This window comes from Gorilla gorilla, chromosome 17, assembly GCF_029281585.2.
Source record: "Gorilla gorilla gorilla isolate KB3781 chromosome 17, NHGRI_mGorGor1-v2.1_pri, whole genome shotgun sequence".
Classification (NCBI taxonomy): Eukaryota; Metazoa; Chordata; class Mammalia; order Primates; family Hominidae; genus Gorilla; species Gorilla gorilla.
In genome coordinates this window covers 82,462,492-82,483,192 of record NC_073241.2, presented here as the reverse complement: position 1 = coordinate 82,483,192, position 20,701 = coordinate 82,462,492, and the positions used below count along the sequence as shown (strand labels likewise).

The 20,701-nt window shown below is 38.3% G+C and overlaps 1 protein-coding gene across 3 annotated transcripts in view; it reads right to left on the bottom strand.

Annotated features, from left to right (window-relative positions):
- Nucleotides 1-20,701, bottom strand: part of DCC (DCC netrin 1 receptor) — a 1,206,401-nt gene that overhangs the window by 365,097 nt on the left and 820,603 nt on the right. For all 3 annotated transcript variants that reach the window (XM_019014295.4, XM_019014296.4, XM_055367978.2), the window contains exon 8: nucleotides 11,654-11,810. In XM_019014295.4, coding sequence (XP_018869840.3) covers nucleotides 11,654-11,810 — 157 coding nt within the window. The remainder of the gene's footprint in view (nucleotides 1-11,653; nucleotides 11,811-20,701) is intronic.

The window sequence follows — 20,701 nt, the reverse complement described above, 5'->3', positions numbered from 1 at the left end:
ATCTTTTGAAGCATGAAGTCAAGCATGGCAACATGCGATGCACCGTTGTGCAATTTACATTGAGATCTAATTCTGGGTAGAGTATATTCTCCTGTGCCTAGAACTGGTCCCTGATTTAGTTGGTACTTAAATGTATTGCATTATAATAATAGCTTTTTCTAGCATTTTGCCATTAGTCTTCTCGATTTTTGCTATCATCTATTGACAAAGATACCCTTTTAACACACATAACCTGTCAACTCCATGCCCACAACCTTGTGCTAGCTGCCATTCTAGATTAATGTGATCTCACCTCCATGGAACAAGGTTCAAAGACCTTCACGATGTGGCCCAAAGCTTTGCACAGTCATCTGCAATGAGCCGTCCTTCCCCAGGACCCCTATGTCCATGTCAGTTTCTCTGCCTTTTCTTATTTTGCTTTTCCTTTTCCTTTCATTTCTTTTTATTACACTTTAAGTTCTGGGATACATGTGCAGAACGTGTAGGTTTGTTACATAGGTATACATGTGCTATGGTGGTTTGCTGCACCCATCAACCTGTCATCTACATTAGGTATTTCTCCTAATACTATCCCTCCCCTAGCCCCCACGCCCGCCCCCAGACAGACCCCAGTGTGTGATGTTCCCCTCCCTGTGTCCATGTGCTCTCATTGTTCAACTCCCAGTTGTAAGTAAGAACATGTGGTGTTTGGTCTTCTGTTCTTGTATTAGTTTGCTGAGAATGATGGTTTCCAGCTTCATCCATGTCCCTGCAAAGGACATGAACTCACCCTTTTTTATGGCTGCATGGTTTTCCATGGTGTATATGTGCCACATTTTCTTTTTCCAGTCTATCACTGATGGGCATTTGGGCTGGTTCCAAGCCTTCGCTATTGTGAACAGTGCCGCAATAAACACACGTGTGCATGTGTCTTTATAGTAGAATGATTTATAATCCTTTGGGTATATACCCAGTAATGGGATTGCTGGGTCAAATGGTATTTCTGGTTGTAGATCCTCGAGGAATCGCTACACCGTCTTCCACAATGGCTGAACTAATTTACACTCCCACTAACAGTGTAAAAGTGTTCTTATTTCTCCATATCCTCTCCAATATCTGTTGTTTCCTGACTTTTTAATAATCGCCATTCTAACTGGCATGAGATGGTATCTTATTTTGGTTTTGATTTGATTTGCATTTCTCAATGACCAGTGATGATGAGCCTGGAGTTACCGTCTCCTGACTCACACTTCTGACTCTGTTTGGCAAAAGCTTGTTTCAAATGAAACCCAATTGGAATCCAATTCAAAGGAAATGTTTAGCTGAAACTTCGTACCCTCATGTCTTCAAACCCAGTACCATTAAATGCTCTCTTTTGTGTTTTCATTGCTTTCTGTTTATACATCTAGTGTATTATGTATCACTTTGTATTAATGGACATGCATGCTTCTTTGACTTCATTGTAAATTATTTAAAAAGAGAAGCCATATTCCATTTATATTTTATTCACACTTAGCATATAGATTCACTGAGCATTAAAAAAATGGCTACCTTGCTGGGGCTCATAATTTTTTAAATAAATGCATAAATAAATGTGAAATTAAAAGAGAATAATTACATAAAATCTCCACATAATGTGACCTTAGAAATGCCTAGAAAATTGGATTCTATTCCATGTTCCATCCCCACTTATTTCGGTCATCTTTGCCATGTCACTTCACCTTCCTGGGTCTTGATTTCATTATCCGTAATGGAGAGTGGGATCTACTTAAAGAAACCTCACTACTCTAATACTCTTCATTAGGAATAAAAAATAGAAAATCTCCTATATCTACAAGTGTTTGTGTTAGCTGAATTCAGCACTTCTATTTTTACATTTCAGAAGTAGAGTTTAGAGATTAAACATGATTCTGCTTCTTAGTGGATTATTTGTAGCAAGTCTCTAACATGCATTTTTAGTAAATACATATCATCTTGCCTAAGTGCCTCAGAGTGTTAACATTTAGTTACAACTTGTGAGTTGAGCAACAAATGCTGCCTTGAGGGGTCAAACACCTAATTAGTTGCTTCAGGGAGGAAGAGTTACATTAACGTTCCTTTGTAGAGAAGGAGTTATGTTATTCTTAGTGGAAAGATTTTTAGCATCTCCTTTTTATCTCTTCTACTTTCATTCATTATTTCTTTAGTGAATGCCAGAATGTTATAACAATTAAAAGATTTCAAAACTGAAACATGGTGTTTAATGAAATAGGACTCAAAGTGATAGCAGAGTGATAACCACCCAAATGTCACATTCCTTATTACCCTAAAACCATAGGTTTGGAAATCAATGCTATCTGAGAGAGAAAGGTTTCAAGATGTTTCACTGCCAGATAGAAGCATAATGAAGACTGGAAATGTCTCTTTTTGTTTACCTCTCTTGGTTAGAGGTATTTCCACTAAGTTTTGGTTAAAAATTGTTTTTCATTGAATTGTTAAAAAGGATAAATCTAGGAATGAGCTTTTTAAAAATGTGCTTTCCTGTAATCTCTGCTTCAACATCTAATACACACTTGAGACTAGTTACGTAACAAATAGCTACTGTAACTGCAAATAATGAGCTATATCTTGGGAGTTGGGGTGAAACAGATTTTGATTTCAAATTCTTATTTTGTTTAGTTTCAGCGTCTATCCACATGATAAATGTGACTGAGCTCTGGATTCTTTTCTCATTCTGTTTTCTTGGGATGGGCCATCTTAACCTTCTCTAGCTGTAGCGAGCATCCACATGCTGACACATTCCTGATACATATCTCTGTCCCAGTCCTCTCCTTTGAGCTCCAGATTCCTATTTCCACGGCCCTTCTGGACATTCCCATTTGAAGGTTGTAAAGGTATGTCAAGCACAACTTGTCTGAAACTGAATTTATGATCTTCATTTCAAATATGGACCTTTCCAGCATCCTAATCTCAGCAAATTGCACAATCATCTCTACACTGGAATATGCCAGAAACCAAGTGACTGTCCTTGACAACCCCTTCTCCCTCACCATTCATGTGCAATGCATCATTCAGTCCTGTCAGTTTTGCCCCCTAAATATCTACAAAGTTCTCTCTGCTGCTCCATCTCCACTGACATACCCGTAGACCAAGCTACCATCTTTTGTTTGGACTTCTGCAATAGCCTGCTGAATGACTCTGGCACCCACCTGGCTGACCTCTGCTCTAGTTTCCACTTTCTAGTCATAGTCATCTTTTGAAAATGCAAGTCTGATTATGACATAGACATCATGCACACATTTCATAAATGCTCTCACAGAAGCATGTTCCTTTCCACTAAAGCTCTTAAGTAAGTGTGTGGTTATACATTCATCAGTAAGACGAACCTTTCAAGATTAACTCCTTCCAGAGAATCTGCTGGGTTCTCTTCTATTTTCAATACACTGCTGGACATGGACATATAGTCAACTCACATTCAATATTTGCTCATTTATATATGACATTTGTGGATGGCATGTTTCATTTTTCAATATGCATTAAGTCCACTGGAGAAATAAAATCATTATTCTCTCATTCAATGAATTGAAAACACTTTGAGGTACAGGGTCATGATTTTATGTTTTACAGAGAAGCAGAGTGGGGCTCTAAGAAGAAGGCTAACTTTGCCAAGCTTTAAGCCAGGGCCAGAATGTCATGCTTAGGATTCTGAGTCTTGTTCTTTTTCCATCACAATATGCTCCCTCATGGATAACAAGCTCCATCAGCTGCAGAGTCCTCAACTCTGAAGAGCGGGGAAAGAATATGTAAACACCACATCAAAAATGTAATATACCATGAATTCTAAAAGGAATCCTCCCTGTCAGTCACAAAAAGCTGGTTTCTAATCCTGAACGGTGAGCAGAGGTTTTCTGAGGCAGCATAAAGCAATGTGAAGCATATACTGCTGCAAGTTGGAACACCTAGTTCAGCCTTTGTTCTGCCACAAAACAGTGTGTGACCTTGAGCAAGTCAGGGGCTATCTTGGAGCCTTCTCTGCTTCATTTGCAAAATGAAGATACCGGTCCCTTATCTGCCTACCTCACAGTATTATTGTGAGGATTAAATTGAATGATGCTCATAAAAGTGTTTTAATTCTCTCATCTGCACTCCCACTATATTTTATATGGAGCCTTTTCAGAAAATGTATTTCACTTTGTATGGCACCGTGAAGAGAACACTGGACTAGAAATCTGGCATTGAAATCCCAGTTCTAATATTTACTATTAGTGTGGTTTCTTAGCAATATTTTTCAGTCTTTCTGAACAGAGAAAGGCATACTCATTTGTGAAATGGAGATCATCATAAATACCTTATCTGAGGATCAAATGTGTGAATGCTTACGAAAGTAATAAAGTCCTCTCTAAATAAGAATTAAGAAACACCCTTGTATTTCAGTTATTTTAATTTTCAACCCACATGATGATTTGCACATGGCATTAGCTAATAAGAATGGAATGTTGTGGGTGCACCAAACAAAGAGCAAGTGTTTTAGGTGCTTTTATTTAACTTCATGTAATACTCATCACAACCTTACACATCAGATACTATTATTATTCCACGTGAGAAAACAAAGGCACTAGTAATTGGCCCAAAGTCACACAGATGGTAAAATAACAAGCCAGGATTTGAACCCAGGTGGTTCAATTCCACAGCCACATAGCCTTAACCTTTTGGCTATACTGTGTTACACTTCATAAGTCATTTTAGTTACAAGTGAGAGGTATAATGTTCTTTTTATATATATAAAATACAAAAACTTAGCCAGGCATGGCGGCACGCACCTGTAGTCCTAGCTACTCAGGAGGCTGAGGTGGAAGGATCCATTGAGCCCAGGAGTTTGAGGCTGCAAGTCAACTATGATCACACCACTGCACTCTATCCTGAGCAACATAGCAAGACCTCATCTCTCAAAATAAATACAACAATAAAAATTCACTAGTGTGTTTTTTTAGTGGTAAATAAATAATGCAAATCAACTTAGCCATTAAGTCAAAAAATTATTGGAAAGAAACATATAAAAGAATTGCATGTCATAATTCTATAAATATCAAGAACATTTAGTTCTCTTGCAGGTTAATCCACTAAGGAAGCGAGATGAAAAACGGATTGAGAGTGCCTGCTTTGGACTATGGTCTGCACGAAATTCTAGTTCTACTACTTACTAGCTGTATAATGGAGGTATAAACTTCTTCTTTAAGTCTCATCTTGGTAAACATACTTTATGTAAGATGCTTAGCCTGGTATCTGGCAGAGTAAGTGCCCAACAAATGCTTGCTGTCACTGTTGATGATAAAACTGTGGCCTTGGGCATGGACTTTCCTCTGAGCATTGGTCTCTGAATGTTTAGGTAGCAGGAAGTTAGACTATGATCTCAAAGATCACTTTTCATTCCTAATGATTTTTAGGTACTAAGAGGGGATAGCTAGATATCTATGAAGCAATTACTTCACTGTGAATTCTAGCTTTCATGTTTTGGAATATATGCTGCTCTTTAACTTATGAAATAAAAGCACCCCAAGGGGTTGGATAAAAAGATTTGAATTATGGCACTTGCATTATCTACACCATTAACAAGTCAGAAAGATTCGTGATGATCTGAGCTAGAATAACTTTCCTGACAAAGTTATTGCTAATCTGAGATAAATGTTAAATTCACAACGTTTTAGAAAGGTATTGTGTCAAGCAGCTAAATAAACCTACATGAACAAACAAACATCACAGCTTACTGCTCAGAGACAGTGGCATATTTTATGGCTCTAGTTGAAAGCCAGAAAAATCAAAGTAAATGGAGATATTAGAATAAAATTTTAATATCAACTTTTTTTGGAATTAAAGTTTTTATTGAACTGTAGTCAGCTTATGCATCCTCCTCAGTAACACAATTTATTTTACTGGGTAAGAAAAAAATCTATCAAGAATATCATATCTCTCTGCCACCTCTACCATATCAGTTCTGATCAGTTTATGTTTACATGAGGCATGATACTGGACACTTGAGCATGAAATTATGAATAAGATCTAGTCTTAATCATCAGGGAAAGAAATACACACGTACTCAGCCAAACATCAAACTTGATAAAAGGTGGCCAAGGCCATAACAGTAATGTAATCAAAATGAAGGGGTGAGATAAAGGTGAAATTGATGAATTCTGAGTTGGAGGACTATGGAGAGTTCCACACAGTAGTTGACATTTCAGCTAAGGCATCAAGTCGAAAAATATTTAGTGAGTGTCTATAATGTGCTAAGCACTGTTCCAGGTGCTGAGAATAGCTCAGTGGATAAAGAAGATAAAAACAGCCTTGCCCATAGGAATATTATATTCTGGTGAGGAGAAAGGGGATTAGGGAAACAAAATTTGTAAGTACAAGGTAATAAAGGCTATGGAGAAAAATAAAAATAAAAAGTACATAGTGAGTGCCAGGGATCAAGAAAGGCTTCCATGAGAATGTGACATTGCAGCAAAGATTTGGTAGAAATTAGGGAATGATCCATGTGGATCTCTGAGGAGAAGAACATCCTAGGCAGACTGAAGAGCAAGTGCAAAGATCTCAAAAGAGGAAGATTCTTGGATATTTAGGAAACATAAGGAAAGTGCTACGTGATGAGGTTAGAGAAGTAACAAGAGAAAAAGGCAAGGACTTCTGTTAATTCTGTGAATGAGAAAAACAGTCATCACAGGGTTTTGAAGCAGAGGAATGACATACCCTAACTTATCTTTTAAAAGGTTTACTCCAGCTGCTATGGTAAGACTAGAATTAGGAGATTACTGCAGTAGTTCCAATGAGACTTGGTTGTACTTAAGAAGGGGGTAAGAAGTGGTAGGACTCAGTATATATTTTGTTTCTGGTCTTAATTTTTTTTTTTTTTTTTTTGAGACAGAGTCTTGCTTTGTCACCCAAGCTGGAGTGCAGTAGCACGATCTCGGCTCACTGCCACCTCCACCTCCCAGGTTCACGCAACTCCCCTGCCTCACCATTCTAAGTAGCCAGGATTACAGGTGCATGCCACCACGTCCAGCTAATTTTTGTATGTTTAGTGGAAACGGGGTTTCATTATGTTGGCCGGGCTGGTCTCGAACTCTTGACCTCAAATGATCCACTCACCTCGGCCTCCCAAAGTGCTGGGATTACAGGCGTGAGCCACCATGCCTGGCCATGTTTTGTTTTTATTTATTTGATTTTAATTGTTTATTATGAAAATTTAAACAATATAAAACTAGGCAGAATAATATGATGAAATACTTTATTTCCATAACTCAGCTCAGAATATAAAATCATAACCAGCCTTCCAATATTATTTTATAACAAAACCTGGTATACTATTTCATGGATTCAGGATATATTTTGATGGTACTGCCAAGAGTTGATGAAGGATTTCATAATAAGAATTAAGAATTAACTACGAGCTAAGAATTATTTCAAAGATTTTGGCCTGATAATGAGAAATATGAAGATTTCAAAGGTGGGGGGAACTCTGGAATGATGAAGTATTTGGTGGGGAGGAATTGGGGTTGAAGCATAACAGGTATTTGGTTTTATTCATAAGTTTTAGATGCTCATGGGATATTGATGTTGAGAAATCAAGTAGGAAGACGTGTATATGAGTATGGATTGCAGGTAAAAAAGTTAGGACCAGAGATACAAATTTGGAACACATCAGCATGTTCACAGAATATAAAGTCAAGAAGTGAATGAAAGGCTTGAGTCCTGAAGCAATTTGATATGTGCAGATCAGATAAATTGGGAGTAAAAAGTAAAAAGAGCCTGAAAATGAGTAGCCAGAGTAGAATGAGGAGAGCATGTGCAATAGGAAACTGAGTGAATGAGTTTCACCGAAGGAGAAATGATCAAATGTGACAAAATTTGCTGATTGTCCAAGTAATGTGAAGACCAGGAATTGACTACTGGGTTAGCAACAGGAGGTTATTGGTGAACCTTGATAAGAGCAGTTGCTATTACATTCTAGGAACAAAATAATTATTGGAATATGATGTAAGACATTGGAGTGAAGTTAGACAATTCAAGGAATATTCCTATGAAAGAGAACAGAGCATGGAGTGGTAGAGGAGAGAAAAGTGAAACTGAAGCAAAATTTGTTGCAATGGAAGATTCGACTACATGCTGACATGCTGATAGGTGTAATTCTCCTTAGTGGGAGAAACTGATGGCACAGAAGAGAGAAAGAATGGCTGAAGATTTGCTCTTTTATAAGAAAAGACGGGATCTTGTGCACAAGTGAAAGTTTCGCTTTAAAGAGTCCAGGCAGTTGTTTTATGGAAATTTGAGGAAAGACAGATTATACGCTTTAAGACAAACTTGGGTGAAAAAAAAGTCACATATGAAAGCATGTAGAATTCCCCTTCTTATATTACATGAAATTAAAATCAAGGTCAGCTAAGAGTGGGGGAAAGGGGGAAGGTGTTGGAGATTTGAGAAGAGAGAAAAAGACATGAAATATCATTAGGAGCGTATGTGAGAGAGACTGCCTGATAAATGTAGTATAATTGCCAGTAGCATTAATGGGCAACATGAGATTAGTAGCTATGAATTTAAAGTGAGACGAATCAGCCCAGTTACACCTTTTCCTCTAGCTATATTCAGCTACAAGAGCACAAGTAAAGAGTAGGTAGAAAGTTACATTTACTTGAGTTGGTTTTTGCTAAGCAAGTAATATGAAATGAGAGTAGCAGGCAAAACGTTGATGCAAGTCAGCAAATATTTAATTGCTGTGTTTACTGGCCATGGAACTGTAGCTATGGAATAAGTGAAGGAAAACAGGAACGATAAGGGATAGGATCAACAGATTGCAGATCTCTATGAAATCAAAGTTTCATTGTGTTCAGAGTCCTAAATAAAGGATAGTAAGACAAGAGTCTGGAGAGTGAGGCAAGAATATGATTTGAAACTCAGATAATGAGAGGTTGCAGTGATTGGTGTTGTCAAGGTTCATGGTATAACCATGGCAGCAAGTAGCCAAGGGGGTATAGAGGATTGATGCTTAGGATTGAAAGATAAGAACAAGCTCAAGAGAAGAGGAAAGGACAAAATTGTATGATAAGCAGGCCTGTGAACAATTATGAAAATAAATGGTTCACCCAAACATAGCAATTTCAACAATTTCTCCTTCCCCTTCTCCTTCCCTTTCTCTTCCTCATCCTCCTTCTTCCTATACTTTGAGCCTAAATTTCAGCTTCTTTTCCACATTGTCTCTGAGCTCACACTATTCTGAGCCCTTCCATTCTTCCTGTGTGGAGTGACTGCCCTGAATTCTTTACCTGAATTCCCTCAGTCCTCATAGCAATGCTAACAGGTAGGATTTATCTTCCTTTTATTCCTTTTACCAAAAAAGTATTATTCGTATTTAATACATTATTAAATACAGAAGCATCACACATTTGATAAATAGTAGGACCATTTTCAAATCTAGCTCGTGTGACTTGAGTGAAAAATTTTAACCATTACAGATTATAGAAACCACACTTTTACATATACCCATACAGATAGACAGATATAGATACAGATAGATTGGGGCTAGACTTCCATTGAAAGAAGTCTGAAGTTCCATGTGCATATATTTGTATAGTAGTTTTATTGTATTTAAGAACCAGTCACATTTTGGGGCAGTGGAGTGAGTGATCAAAACTATATTTCAAAAAGGTAACTACAAACAGTGAGGAAGATGGATTGGCAGGTGAGGAGCGATTCCCAGAGATCAGGTAAAGATGTTGAAAATAATAGAATAAAGGAAGCATGGCTGAGCTATGGCCAAGGTAAAGTTGACAAGACTTCACGAGGAATGGTAGTGTTGGGAGGCAGCAGTCAGTAAAACATGGCATGAATTTTTTGCTTGGTCAACGGGGATGGAAGATACTAACATAAACTAAGAAAAGAAAGGAAAAATATACATAAGGAGGAGAAAGTGAGTATGTTTTGGGCAGGTTGAATTTAAGGTGCCTCCAGGAAATCCATGTAAAAACATGAAGATGACTGGGCAAGAATCATTGCTTCCAGTTTTCACAGCTGCACACACTGAAATCCAAGGAACTCAGGAGGCATCGTAAGATCACAAATAGTTACAGAGATAACACTAAAACGAACGTCTGTTTCTTCACAGTAATGAATAATCTTAGTGAGCATAAGGCAATATGGGTATGCCTACATCTTCCTTTTTTTTTTTTTTTTTTGAGAGGGCGTCTCTGTTGCCCAGGCTGGAGTGCAGTGGCACAATCTTGGCTCACTTCAACCTCCGCTTCCCGTGATCAAGCAATTCTCCTGCCTCATCCTCCTGAGTGGCTAGGATGACAGGTACGCGCCACCATGCCCAGCTAATTTTTTGTATTTTTAGAAGAGACAGGGTTTCACCATGTTGGTCAGGCTGGTCTTGAACTCCTGACCTCAGGTGAGCCACCTGACTTAGCCTGCCAAAGTGCTGGGATTACAGGTGTGAGTCACCTTGCCCAGCCTCTTTCCTTTCATTTTAAAGTAAGGTCAATTTGTAAAAGATAACAGAAACTTTAAAAGGCTAAACTTGAACTTGCTGCCAACTACAAAGGAGAGCATTTTGAGACCCAGCAGGTGAGGAGCTGTACTGCACCACCTGAGCACCAGACTGTCCCATTTTGAACTAAGTAACACTTTGGTGTATCCAATGTATATGTCCCCTTTTGAATTCTAAAGATCATCACAGATTTACAGCACTCACAAATTTGAGGGACTAGAACCCTAGGACATGAATCCCTGCTTCTCCTGAAGTGGAACTTATCCAGCATTTACCTCAGACTTAAACATCAAATTTCAAAGTCATAAGATGGTGAAATATCTTAAGGGGAAAATGTTGAGAAAAAAATGCAATGGATTGTAATCTTGAAACCAGATATGTACAGCTCACTTTTGCTTAGTCAATAGTAATATCCACAATAACAACTTCTACCAAGTACTGGACACTGATATGACATTTATATATGCAACTTAATTTAATGCTAGCCAAAGCCTTGCAAGGTAAGTATTATTTTTTTAAATTTGATTTTTTTTGTTTTTTAAACTTTTAATTTTTGTGGGGACATAATAGATGCACATATTTATGGGATACATGATGTATTTTGATACAGGCATGCAATGTGTCATAATCACATTAGGGTAAATGGGGCATCCATCACCTCACGCATTTGTCTTTTGCGTTACAAACAATCCAATTATACACTTTATTGTATATTTTAAGGTAGGTATTATTAATTTCTCCTTATTAAAGAGGAAAATGAGGCTCAGAGAAGTCATGTGGTTTTTTTGAGCTCATGTGATGTCAATGACAGAAATGGGATTACAAGCTAGCCACAGTAGTGCTTTTATACACTGTTCTACTAATATACAGCCTAATTCTGTTCTCTGTTCATGACTCTGAAAACCAAAGAAATAAAAAATTGACATAATATATTCTTACCTTTTTCAAGGATTTTTTATACAGATAATTTCATTAGACTGTGTCAACAACACTGCTTTTTAAAAGTGCACATCTCCACTGGGGAATGAGTGAAGGACATAGTAGAGATTTCACAGCCTCTCCAAAGTTCCTGCCCAAGATCTCCTCCTGCCATTACCCAACCGTATTGACTTAAAGAGATGACCGATTAAGCTGAATTTTATTGGTAGCATCACCTACCTGTTGTCACCTTCTCTGGAGAAAAAGACCGTGAAAGTTTGAATGTTCCCTTTCACTTCTGCAGGTGGGCGCCAGCTGAGACGAACAAATCGGCTGGAAACCAAGACAGGGACCACATCTCTGGGAGCCGAAGGGAGGACACTGGAGCTTGGGATAGCTAAGGAGAAAGAAGAGGAGGCTATCAGAGGTGTCGCTGCCATAGGTAAGAATTGGGTAGGAAGGCAGAGCCAACCTATTAGCAAGCATCTCCATGTCATAGTCACCTTGATTCTAAAGCAAGGAAGAAAACCAAGGGAACACACACAGTAAATGGAATAAAAGGTATATTTGTATTTCTTGGGTTTTAAAGTGTGGCTAATGACATGTATACAATTCCACTGCTTAAATGTCCAATTTCTATTACCCATGGGATCTATGACAATAAGGGAAAAAATGTCTGCTCAGGGAAGAAAAGGGGAGAGAAATTTGGCAATGTGAATTTTTAACAAGCACTTGAGTTCTAGAAAGACCTTACTTCAGAACTGTGGATAATATGATTCAATATTGTAAAAGGATTACACCTCTCATGACTTTAACTGATAATAGAAAATGTCTTTGGTAAAAGACAAATTATTTTAAGTAATTAATATTTCCCTGAATTGTTTCTGGAATGAAGCAGAGGTTGAATAAGTAAGAATATGGATAAATGAATAAACGAATAAACACAAGTATCTATATTCGAAGTAAAAGACGGTATTACAATTCAGAAGATAAACTCAAGATATACTAAATATAAATCTAAATTTACAGTGACTATTTGTCAAAGATAACCTATTGGCATTTTTAACAGTTCTAAGAAGAGCTAAGAGGGCCATAATCTCCAGGATTTTACAAGGTTGGGGGCAGTTATTACTGTAGAAAAAAATGTAATCATATAGTTTTAACATACAGTAAGACCACATGATTTCTGACAAAGAAAAATCACATACTATAAAACTCTTCTTATGTATTAAAAAATGGTAACCAAGTTGATTCTTTTTTTTTTTTTTTTTTTTTTTTTTTTTGGTTGAGATGGGGTCTTGCTCTGCAACCCAAGCCACTGGCACGATCTTGGCTCACTGAAACCTCAGCCTCCAGGTTCAAGTGATTCTCCTGCCTCAGGCTCCCGAGTAGCTGGGATTACAGGCACGTGCCCCCATGCCTGGCTAATTTTTGTATATTTAGTAAAGATGGGGTTTTGCCATGTTGGCCAGGCTGTGTCGAACTCCTGACCTCAAGTGATCCACCCACGTTGGCCTCTCAAAGTCCTGGAGATACAGGCATGAGCCACCATGCCTGGCCCCAAGGTGATTCTTTAAAATATTCATTTCACAGTTAAAATATGTTTCATAGTAGAAAAGATAAAGCCCAAGCAGGTGTACAAACACTGACACCGAGTTTAATAAAGCGCTAATTTGGAAGTCAAACCAATGGAGACCTCAATATTCTATAACATAGCCACAGACTTACCTGTATTCATAAATGCTTCAGGTAACCAAAAAGTTATCACAAAACCTTATTCCTGTCAGTATCTGTCTACATGTTTACACTGTTCTGATACAATTTATTTCTGCCTCAGCCTCCTGAGTAGCTGGGATTACAGGCACACACCACCACACCCGGCTAATTTGTGTATTTTTGGTAGAGACAGGGTTTCACTATGTTGGCCAGGCTGGTCTTGATCTCCTGACCTCAGATGATCCACCTGTCTTGGCCTTCCAAAGTACTGGGATTACTGGCGTGAGCCACCTCTCCCAGCCTGTTTGGAAACAATTTGAAGTGGTTTATTTATGTATTTTTTAAGACCATAGAAAATTAAGAGCAGAAATGAAAAGCTGATGAAAGTTAACAAAAAGTAGAAGCAATTTTCATGGACTTGTTCATAAGAACAACTCTGAATTATTCACAATTAAAAAACTGTCTTTTCACAAATTGGGGGAATTAATAATATGTAAGACAGGGTTTTCTATTACATATGTGCATGTATATTTTGTAGTGTGTGTCTGCTTGGGTGTGTGTGAATTCATAATTCAGCTTTGCTGTGATAACTCTGTTTTCTTCATGTTTGTTAAAGTTCTCAAGTCTAGGGAATACGTGTTTCATCTCGACAGGTGATCTCTAGCCACAAATCACAGGTACCCATTTGCGGATGTAAAATCTTCAAACCGGCTTTTGTAGTCCATTTTCCCTAGTCTTTTTTTTTTTCTTTCTTGTTTTTTCTTTTTTTTTATTTTTTATTTTTTATTGATCATTCTTGGGTGTTTCTTGCAGAGGGGGATTTGGCAGGGTCACAGGACAATAGTGGAGGGAAGGTCAGCAGATAAACAAGTGAACAAAGTTCTCTGGTTTTCCTAGGCAGAGGACCTTGCGGCCCTCTGCAGTGTTTGTGTCCCTGGGTACTTGAGATTAGGGAGTGGTGATGACTCTTAAGGAGCATGCTGCCTTCAAGCATCTGGTTAACAAAGCACATCTTGCACCACCCTTAATCCATTCAACCCTGAGTGGATACAGCACATGTTTCAGAGAGCACAGGGTTGGGGGTAAGGTCACAGATCAACAGGATCCCAAGGCAGAAGAATTTTTCTTAGTACAGAACAAAATGAAGTCTCCCATGTCTACCTCTTTCTACACAGACACGGCAACCATCCGATTTCCCAATCCTTTCCCTAGTCTTAATCAAAGTCAGTCTTCATTCTTGCATTCACTTTGTATAGCGACTGGCTGAGTGGTATCACTGCCATGAGTTAAACTTCTGCTAGCTAGAAAAATTCATCTGGGTCGTGGAAATACCCCATTTTCTAATGGTTCCAGAAACATTATCGATATACAATTCTTACTAGCTATACAGAGAAATAGAGGTTTTAAAGAATGGCAAAAAAAAAAAAAAGTATTCAAAGTTATTTCTGACTCCATAGATTCTTTGACTATTTCTTTGCAGATAAAATTTCGCCTTGCTCTCTGGATCAGTACAGTATTTGAAATAAATGGAAGAGTGGCAGTGAGTTAGTCAATCTTTTATAGCAGAGTGGTGAGGGAGAGGAAAAGACTGATGCCTGGGGATGGCGTATCTCTCTCAAAAATATGGGTGATATTAAGCTTCTTGACAAAAACTTTTACTTCCACACATCACAGGCAGCTAAGACTAACACACTGGAGTGAATTTATTCTCTCCCTCCCCCTCAGCCTGCTTCTCCTCCTGGGTGATATTCAAGTTGTCCTCTCAGCTGTGCAGCCTGGAAACCCGAAGCCCATCCTTGATTCCTGACTCTCCTTCACTCACCGCATGCTAGGGTTCCCCGCTCCTGAACATCTCGTTAATCTACCCACACTATTGCGTCTCCACTGCCATGCTTCCATTGACACCATTGCACTCTCTAACTGGAATTACCACAAGTGTCCCCCAGCTCCTCTGCCTTCCTTAAACTCACCTTCCTCAAATATATTGTCTGTGCAGCATCCAGAATGAGCTTATAAAAATATAAATCTGGTCGTGTCACTCTACTACTTATTTTTCCTCCACAAATCCTCTTCAGGGCAAGCTTCAAACTTCTTAATTAGCTTGCTGGCCTGACTCCTGCTGACCATGGGTCTTGGGTGGCTTTCTCCATAAACAAGGCTTCAGAAGAGGACTTTTGTGCAAGTAGTACATTTGGGAGATGATCCCAGAAATACTGCAGAGAGTCAGGAAGTGAGACAAGGCAGGGAGGGACCTATCTGAAGAGTGCATTATCTATATGGTTATACCTGTGGGAAACGGAAGGGCAAATCCCATCGGGGACTCTGGGAGTCAGTACAGGACATGCCTCAGAGTTATTCATCCCTCAGGGTAGCGGATAGGGGTATTTATCTACCTACTCCTTCTCCATCATTTGTTGAGGGTGATTCCAGGCGATTTGCCTTTCCTAAACAATGGCCTAGTGTGTTCCTACAGCAAGACAGAAAATACCTTCGGGCAGAGGCTTGCAGAGGTGCACAGTTAGCAACGTTCAGTAGCTCTGCTCACTCAGCAAATATTCGAACAGCTCAGATCGCCTGTCCTCCTTGTCTAAGCACAGAAGAGAGAGTGGGGAACAACAGACGAAGCCATTGTTCTCATGGTGCTTATGTGGAAGCTCCTTGGCTTCTTGATGCTTCTACATTAAGTATGTTCTCCTCATGCTGAGCCCCCTGCAATTGTCTAGGGCCTTCACAGAAGCAGATCCCAAACCTTAACAAGCCCCTCTCACTCATCTGTATAACTCCTACTTTCCCTCTTGGTTTAGTTGAGGTGTTGTTTCCCGTGGAAAGACTGACTGAAAGTATTTAGAAAATATATAAAAACCAAGTAACATAATATTAAAAAGCATGTTTTTAAATCTTTAAAATAATAAATCGTCTTATTGAAAAGTGGGGTTCAACTTGACAAATAATGCAAGAAATACACATTAAAATAGAGTCTGAAAAAATTCTATCGGAGACCACTTTAAAGAAGGTGAATATCTCATGTTGGCCAGGGTGTGGCGCTCTCACAGGCTCTCAGTGGAAGTGTGTGTGAGCACTACATGTTCAGAAGTAAATGTGGCAAAATCCTTTTAAAAAAACTCATAGCATCAGGCCAAATATTCTCATTCCTATAAATTTATTATTTAAAAAATAACAAATCCCTCCTTCATCGGTATATCAATCTGAAATTATAGATAGCACATTTACTCAAAATGTAATACCTCTATAACTTACCAGTTATTAAAAAATGGGATCATTACTAGATTTTTGAGAAACGTATTTTTAAACATATAATTAATTATAACTTGGTGAAAGCTTTTTGAAATTTTCAAGAAGTTAGACAAATAAGTTTTATACGAACAAGAGGGAAGTTTTCCAATCTTTTTCCTCCAAGAGCACCTCACTCCTACATGATGTCAACATCACAAACCAACTGGCATCTCCACCCACCCAGGGAGTGCCAGAGAGGAGGGCAAGGGGCAATGGCAAGCAGGCAGATGCTCCTCCTTCTTTTCTCCTTAGGCTTCAGGGAGTGTCTTCTCACAGAGCTGGTCTAGACTCAGATGGCACAAAGCTCAGCATAGAATTAATCACGGACTCTTTACCTCAATTTAAACAGGCGTTATATTAAAACGGAGGAACACAGTTTTAACAAAGGAATGGCTTCTTATACAGGGGAATTAATTTTGTTCTCACTAATCCTCCATGCTTTCTCTCAACAGTAACTTGCCTTCAAATAAGGTCTCAATAAAGAACCAATCAGGACTTCTTTTCTTTGCTCTTGGAGGCCTAATCTCCAGTCTGGCCCTAATCTCTCTGGCCCATTACTGTTGCTATAGCTACAGCTTCTTTATCTGTTGTCATGGAGAAGAGGAGATGAATTTGCCACACTATAATGACAGTCTTTTTTTTCTTTTAAGAACATCTTTAAAAATTTTTTAATAATAGCCAAATCCAGGAAAGGGTAATAATTTTTATAGATAATGAAAAGCCAAATATATATAGTTTTGAAGCCAAAAAATAATATTTTGCTTAGGTCCCCTGCAATAGCCTTGGTAACAATGATGCTATTGGATGAATTTTTTAAATGAAGCTTCAATTTTTCTAGATACCAAAGACTTTTTCTGTCACGTTATTATACAGTGTTTATGAACATGAATTTTTTTCTAAGCTTATTGATAGTCCACTACCTTCATTCCCTATGATGTATATGAAAGACAAGAGGTACTCATAACAACAAAAATGTTTAATTTACATTAAACCTCAAACAAGCCAACAGACCTATTTCCTTATTTCGTTCCCCATGTTTCTCACTAAAATATTACAAATGTAGCCACCAAATCAACTAGCTGCTTTATTAGCTGCATCTGCTTTATTAGTCTGCATCTTCACCATTCAATAAAAATAATATGTAACTAGATATTGTCAGTGAAATAACAGAAACACTTAATTTTCCTAAGAGCAAACAACTATCATTTCTCATTTTGATTTTTTTTTCTTGCTGTTCCCTTGACACCAAACTCTAGCTTTTTATTGTCTAAATGAAGAAGTGGATAAACCTAAATGACAGTTAAGTTTTTACAGTTCATAAAGTTATTTCACAAAATTATCAAAAAAAAAGAAGCGTGGCTGTGTATAATTAAAACTTAAAATGAAATAATATTTTTTCTAAAATGTCACATTATTTTCAAAATGGAAAGAATCATGACTTTTGTGGTAGTAGATTAAGAACTTTAGAAAAAGTAAGAAATGTAGATTTTATAAAATAGTTATTTGAAACCAGTTTTTAATCTTAATATGGGATGAAACTTAATGTACTCCATAAAATCTCATTAAATAATCATTTATTTATTTGTTTTTAATTGCCAGATAACATTGTATGCTTTTATCCTGTATAACATGATACCTTGAGGCATATATACATTGTGAAATGGTAAAATCTATTTAATTGACAATGCATTATCTCACACACATAAAATAATGTATTGGGTAGGTACATTTTAGATAAAAATGAATAATGAATATTGATGGAATATCTATCATGTTCCTACTGTTATGCATGAAGCTAATAATAATTTATTTTTAAGACCTGGGTTTTGACCTTAGAGAACAGGAAATTAATTTGAGGACTCAAGGTGTACCCGTGTAAGACTATGGAAAAATTAGAGACAGTCACTTACTTACAAATGAGTTCCACTCTAGAGTTTGGGTAGAAAAGTTATTTAGACATTAGAGCACACCACCTCACTAAATGATTTCTATTCTGTTTCCAGATACCTATTTAATTTGTACATTAACTATCATAGTAATAGTGCTACGAAATTGAATCATACCTTGTATGTACTCTTTGATAAAATGAATTTATGCATCCAATTATTAATCCATTCAATGTTAACTGAAGACATACTTTGTGCAAGGCACTGGGTGAGAAGCTGTTCAATCCATTTTCAAATCCCAGAGGGAAAACCAGCTTGGTCATACCCCCTACTCAGCTTGGCTTCACCCTCCAGCATGCATTTGCTGCAACCTCCAACATTACTCCTTCCATACCAGCTATACTTTCTCAGTTGTCTTCAGCATGACAGGGTCTGAAGGATCTAAGCCTGAAAGATACAGTTGAGGGTCTCTGAGAGTGCGGAGCTAGGTTTCAGGAGTGTGCAAAGGCTTTACTTTCACAACAGCCTCCTTGCTACCTCTCAGTTCTCCATGCTGAACTTGCTCAATTCCAGGAAGACCTCATGCTTTCACCTCTGCTACTATTGTGTGCTGCAAACTCAGCTGGAATACCTTCCTCCAATTGCTCTGCTGCCCTGACGTGGGGGCCTCCTTCAGGTTTCAGTTAGAGTGTCACCTCACTGATCTCCAGCCTGGCTTAGGCCCCTCTACCTGGGTGTTCACAGGATCTGGACAAGACAAACTCTCCTGTCAGAGCACTTCCCTGGACTCCAACAATCCGGTCATTTTTGTTATTGTTGTTTTGATCCTATTACAAATTGTATGCTCTGTGAAAGAAGGAACCAAGTCTAAACTGTTTATCACTTTAATCCTCCGTCACTATCACAGTGTATGTTAGCCATATCACAGGTATACATTAAATTATTGCAGGGTCCAGCTAAATGGAAGGCTTTGCAAATTTGTGAGATTATGTTAAGACTTTGGCTGGAACACTCCTTTTCAGAACTCTGTACAGTGGTTGCTTGAGAATATGCACTGGGAGAAGACTGAGCATTACTGCCAACTAGTTATGTTCATTATTATTAATTTGCAGATAAATTACAAAGTAGAATGAAAAACCAAGCTCAGAGGAAGGTTCTAAGGAAATGCAGGTTTGGGGTGAGAACATTTTATTTTGAACCAAATGGAGAAGGGGAAATATATCACAGCCTGCTCTGTCACAGTTTGTCAGCCTTGATCCCTAGAGGAAGCCCTGGTGGCAAGCTTTCTACATTGTGCCAAACAAAGTAGGTGTGTTCACATAACGATGCTTCCTAAGGGAAATAATGCTTTCATTAAGAAGCAAAAAGGAAGCTTGAAAATTTGGTTTGGGCTGACCTTGTATCCAGAAGGGGACCTACGGGTCTGTTATAGAAAGTGTGATTCTTATCCCAGAATCACACAGCAAAGAGTATGACCAAATAAAAGTTGCATGCTAAAAAGGATTTCCTATGGCCACACAAAGAGATAAACTGAGAAACAAATTCCGGGAAGTATTTTCATCTCAGCAACGATAACTATAGCTCTCAGAGTTTGAGCTCTTTTCAGACAAAAGGAGGAGAAAAATATTATCTGATAAACTGGCCAACCAATACGTGAGCAACTAAAGGTTTTATGCTCAAATCTGCACATTGTAGGTATGTAAAAACATATATCATACGCTTTTAATAATTTCTTTATTTCCAAGTTGCTTATTTAGGAAAGTGCCTTTTAAAGAGTCTATGAAGATACAGCAAGTACCACAGGAAGCTTGGCGAGGTGGCTAGGGCATCATGTATATAAATAAATAGATTTGACTAGCGAACTGCAATTAAATGGTATGAACCTTGCTCCCTACTCCCAAACTCTGTGACTGCGTTATTTGGAAAGGTATTTAGCCTCTCTGGGCCTTAATTTCCACATTAAAAGTGGACACAAAATATTTAGTGTACAGAGTTGTTAAGTGATAATGAGAAGTGGAGTCTAAGGGCTGCTCACCATACCTAGCATATGATTTGCATTCAATAAATGGCTGTTATTATTGTTATTTGTCTATCTTTAGATCCTGAGAGCAGAAAGCCTATTTCTGCTCGTCCAGTTTCTTAATGGCTGTCTGGAGATGTAGGAACTCTCATAGAAAGGCTTTGGGAGGCGGGGCGTGGTGGCTCATGCCTGTAATCCCAGCAGTTTGGGAGGCCAAGGCGGGTGGATCACGAGGTCAGGAGTTCAAAACTAGCCTGGCCAAGATGGTGAAACCCCATCTCTACTAAAAATACAAAAACTAGCCGGGTGTGGTGGGGGGTGCCTGTAATCCCAGCTATTCAAGAGGCTGAGGCAGAGAATTGCTTGAACTCA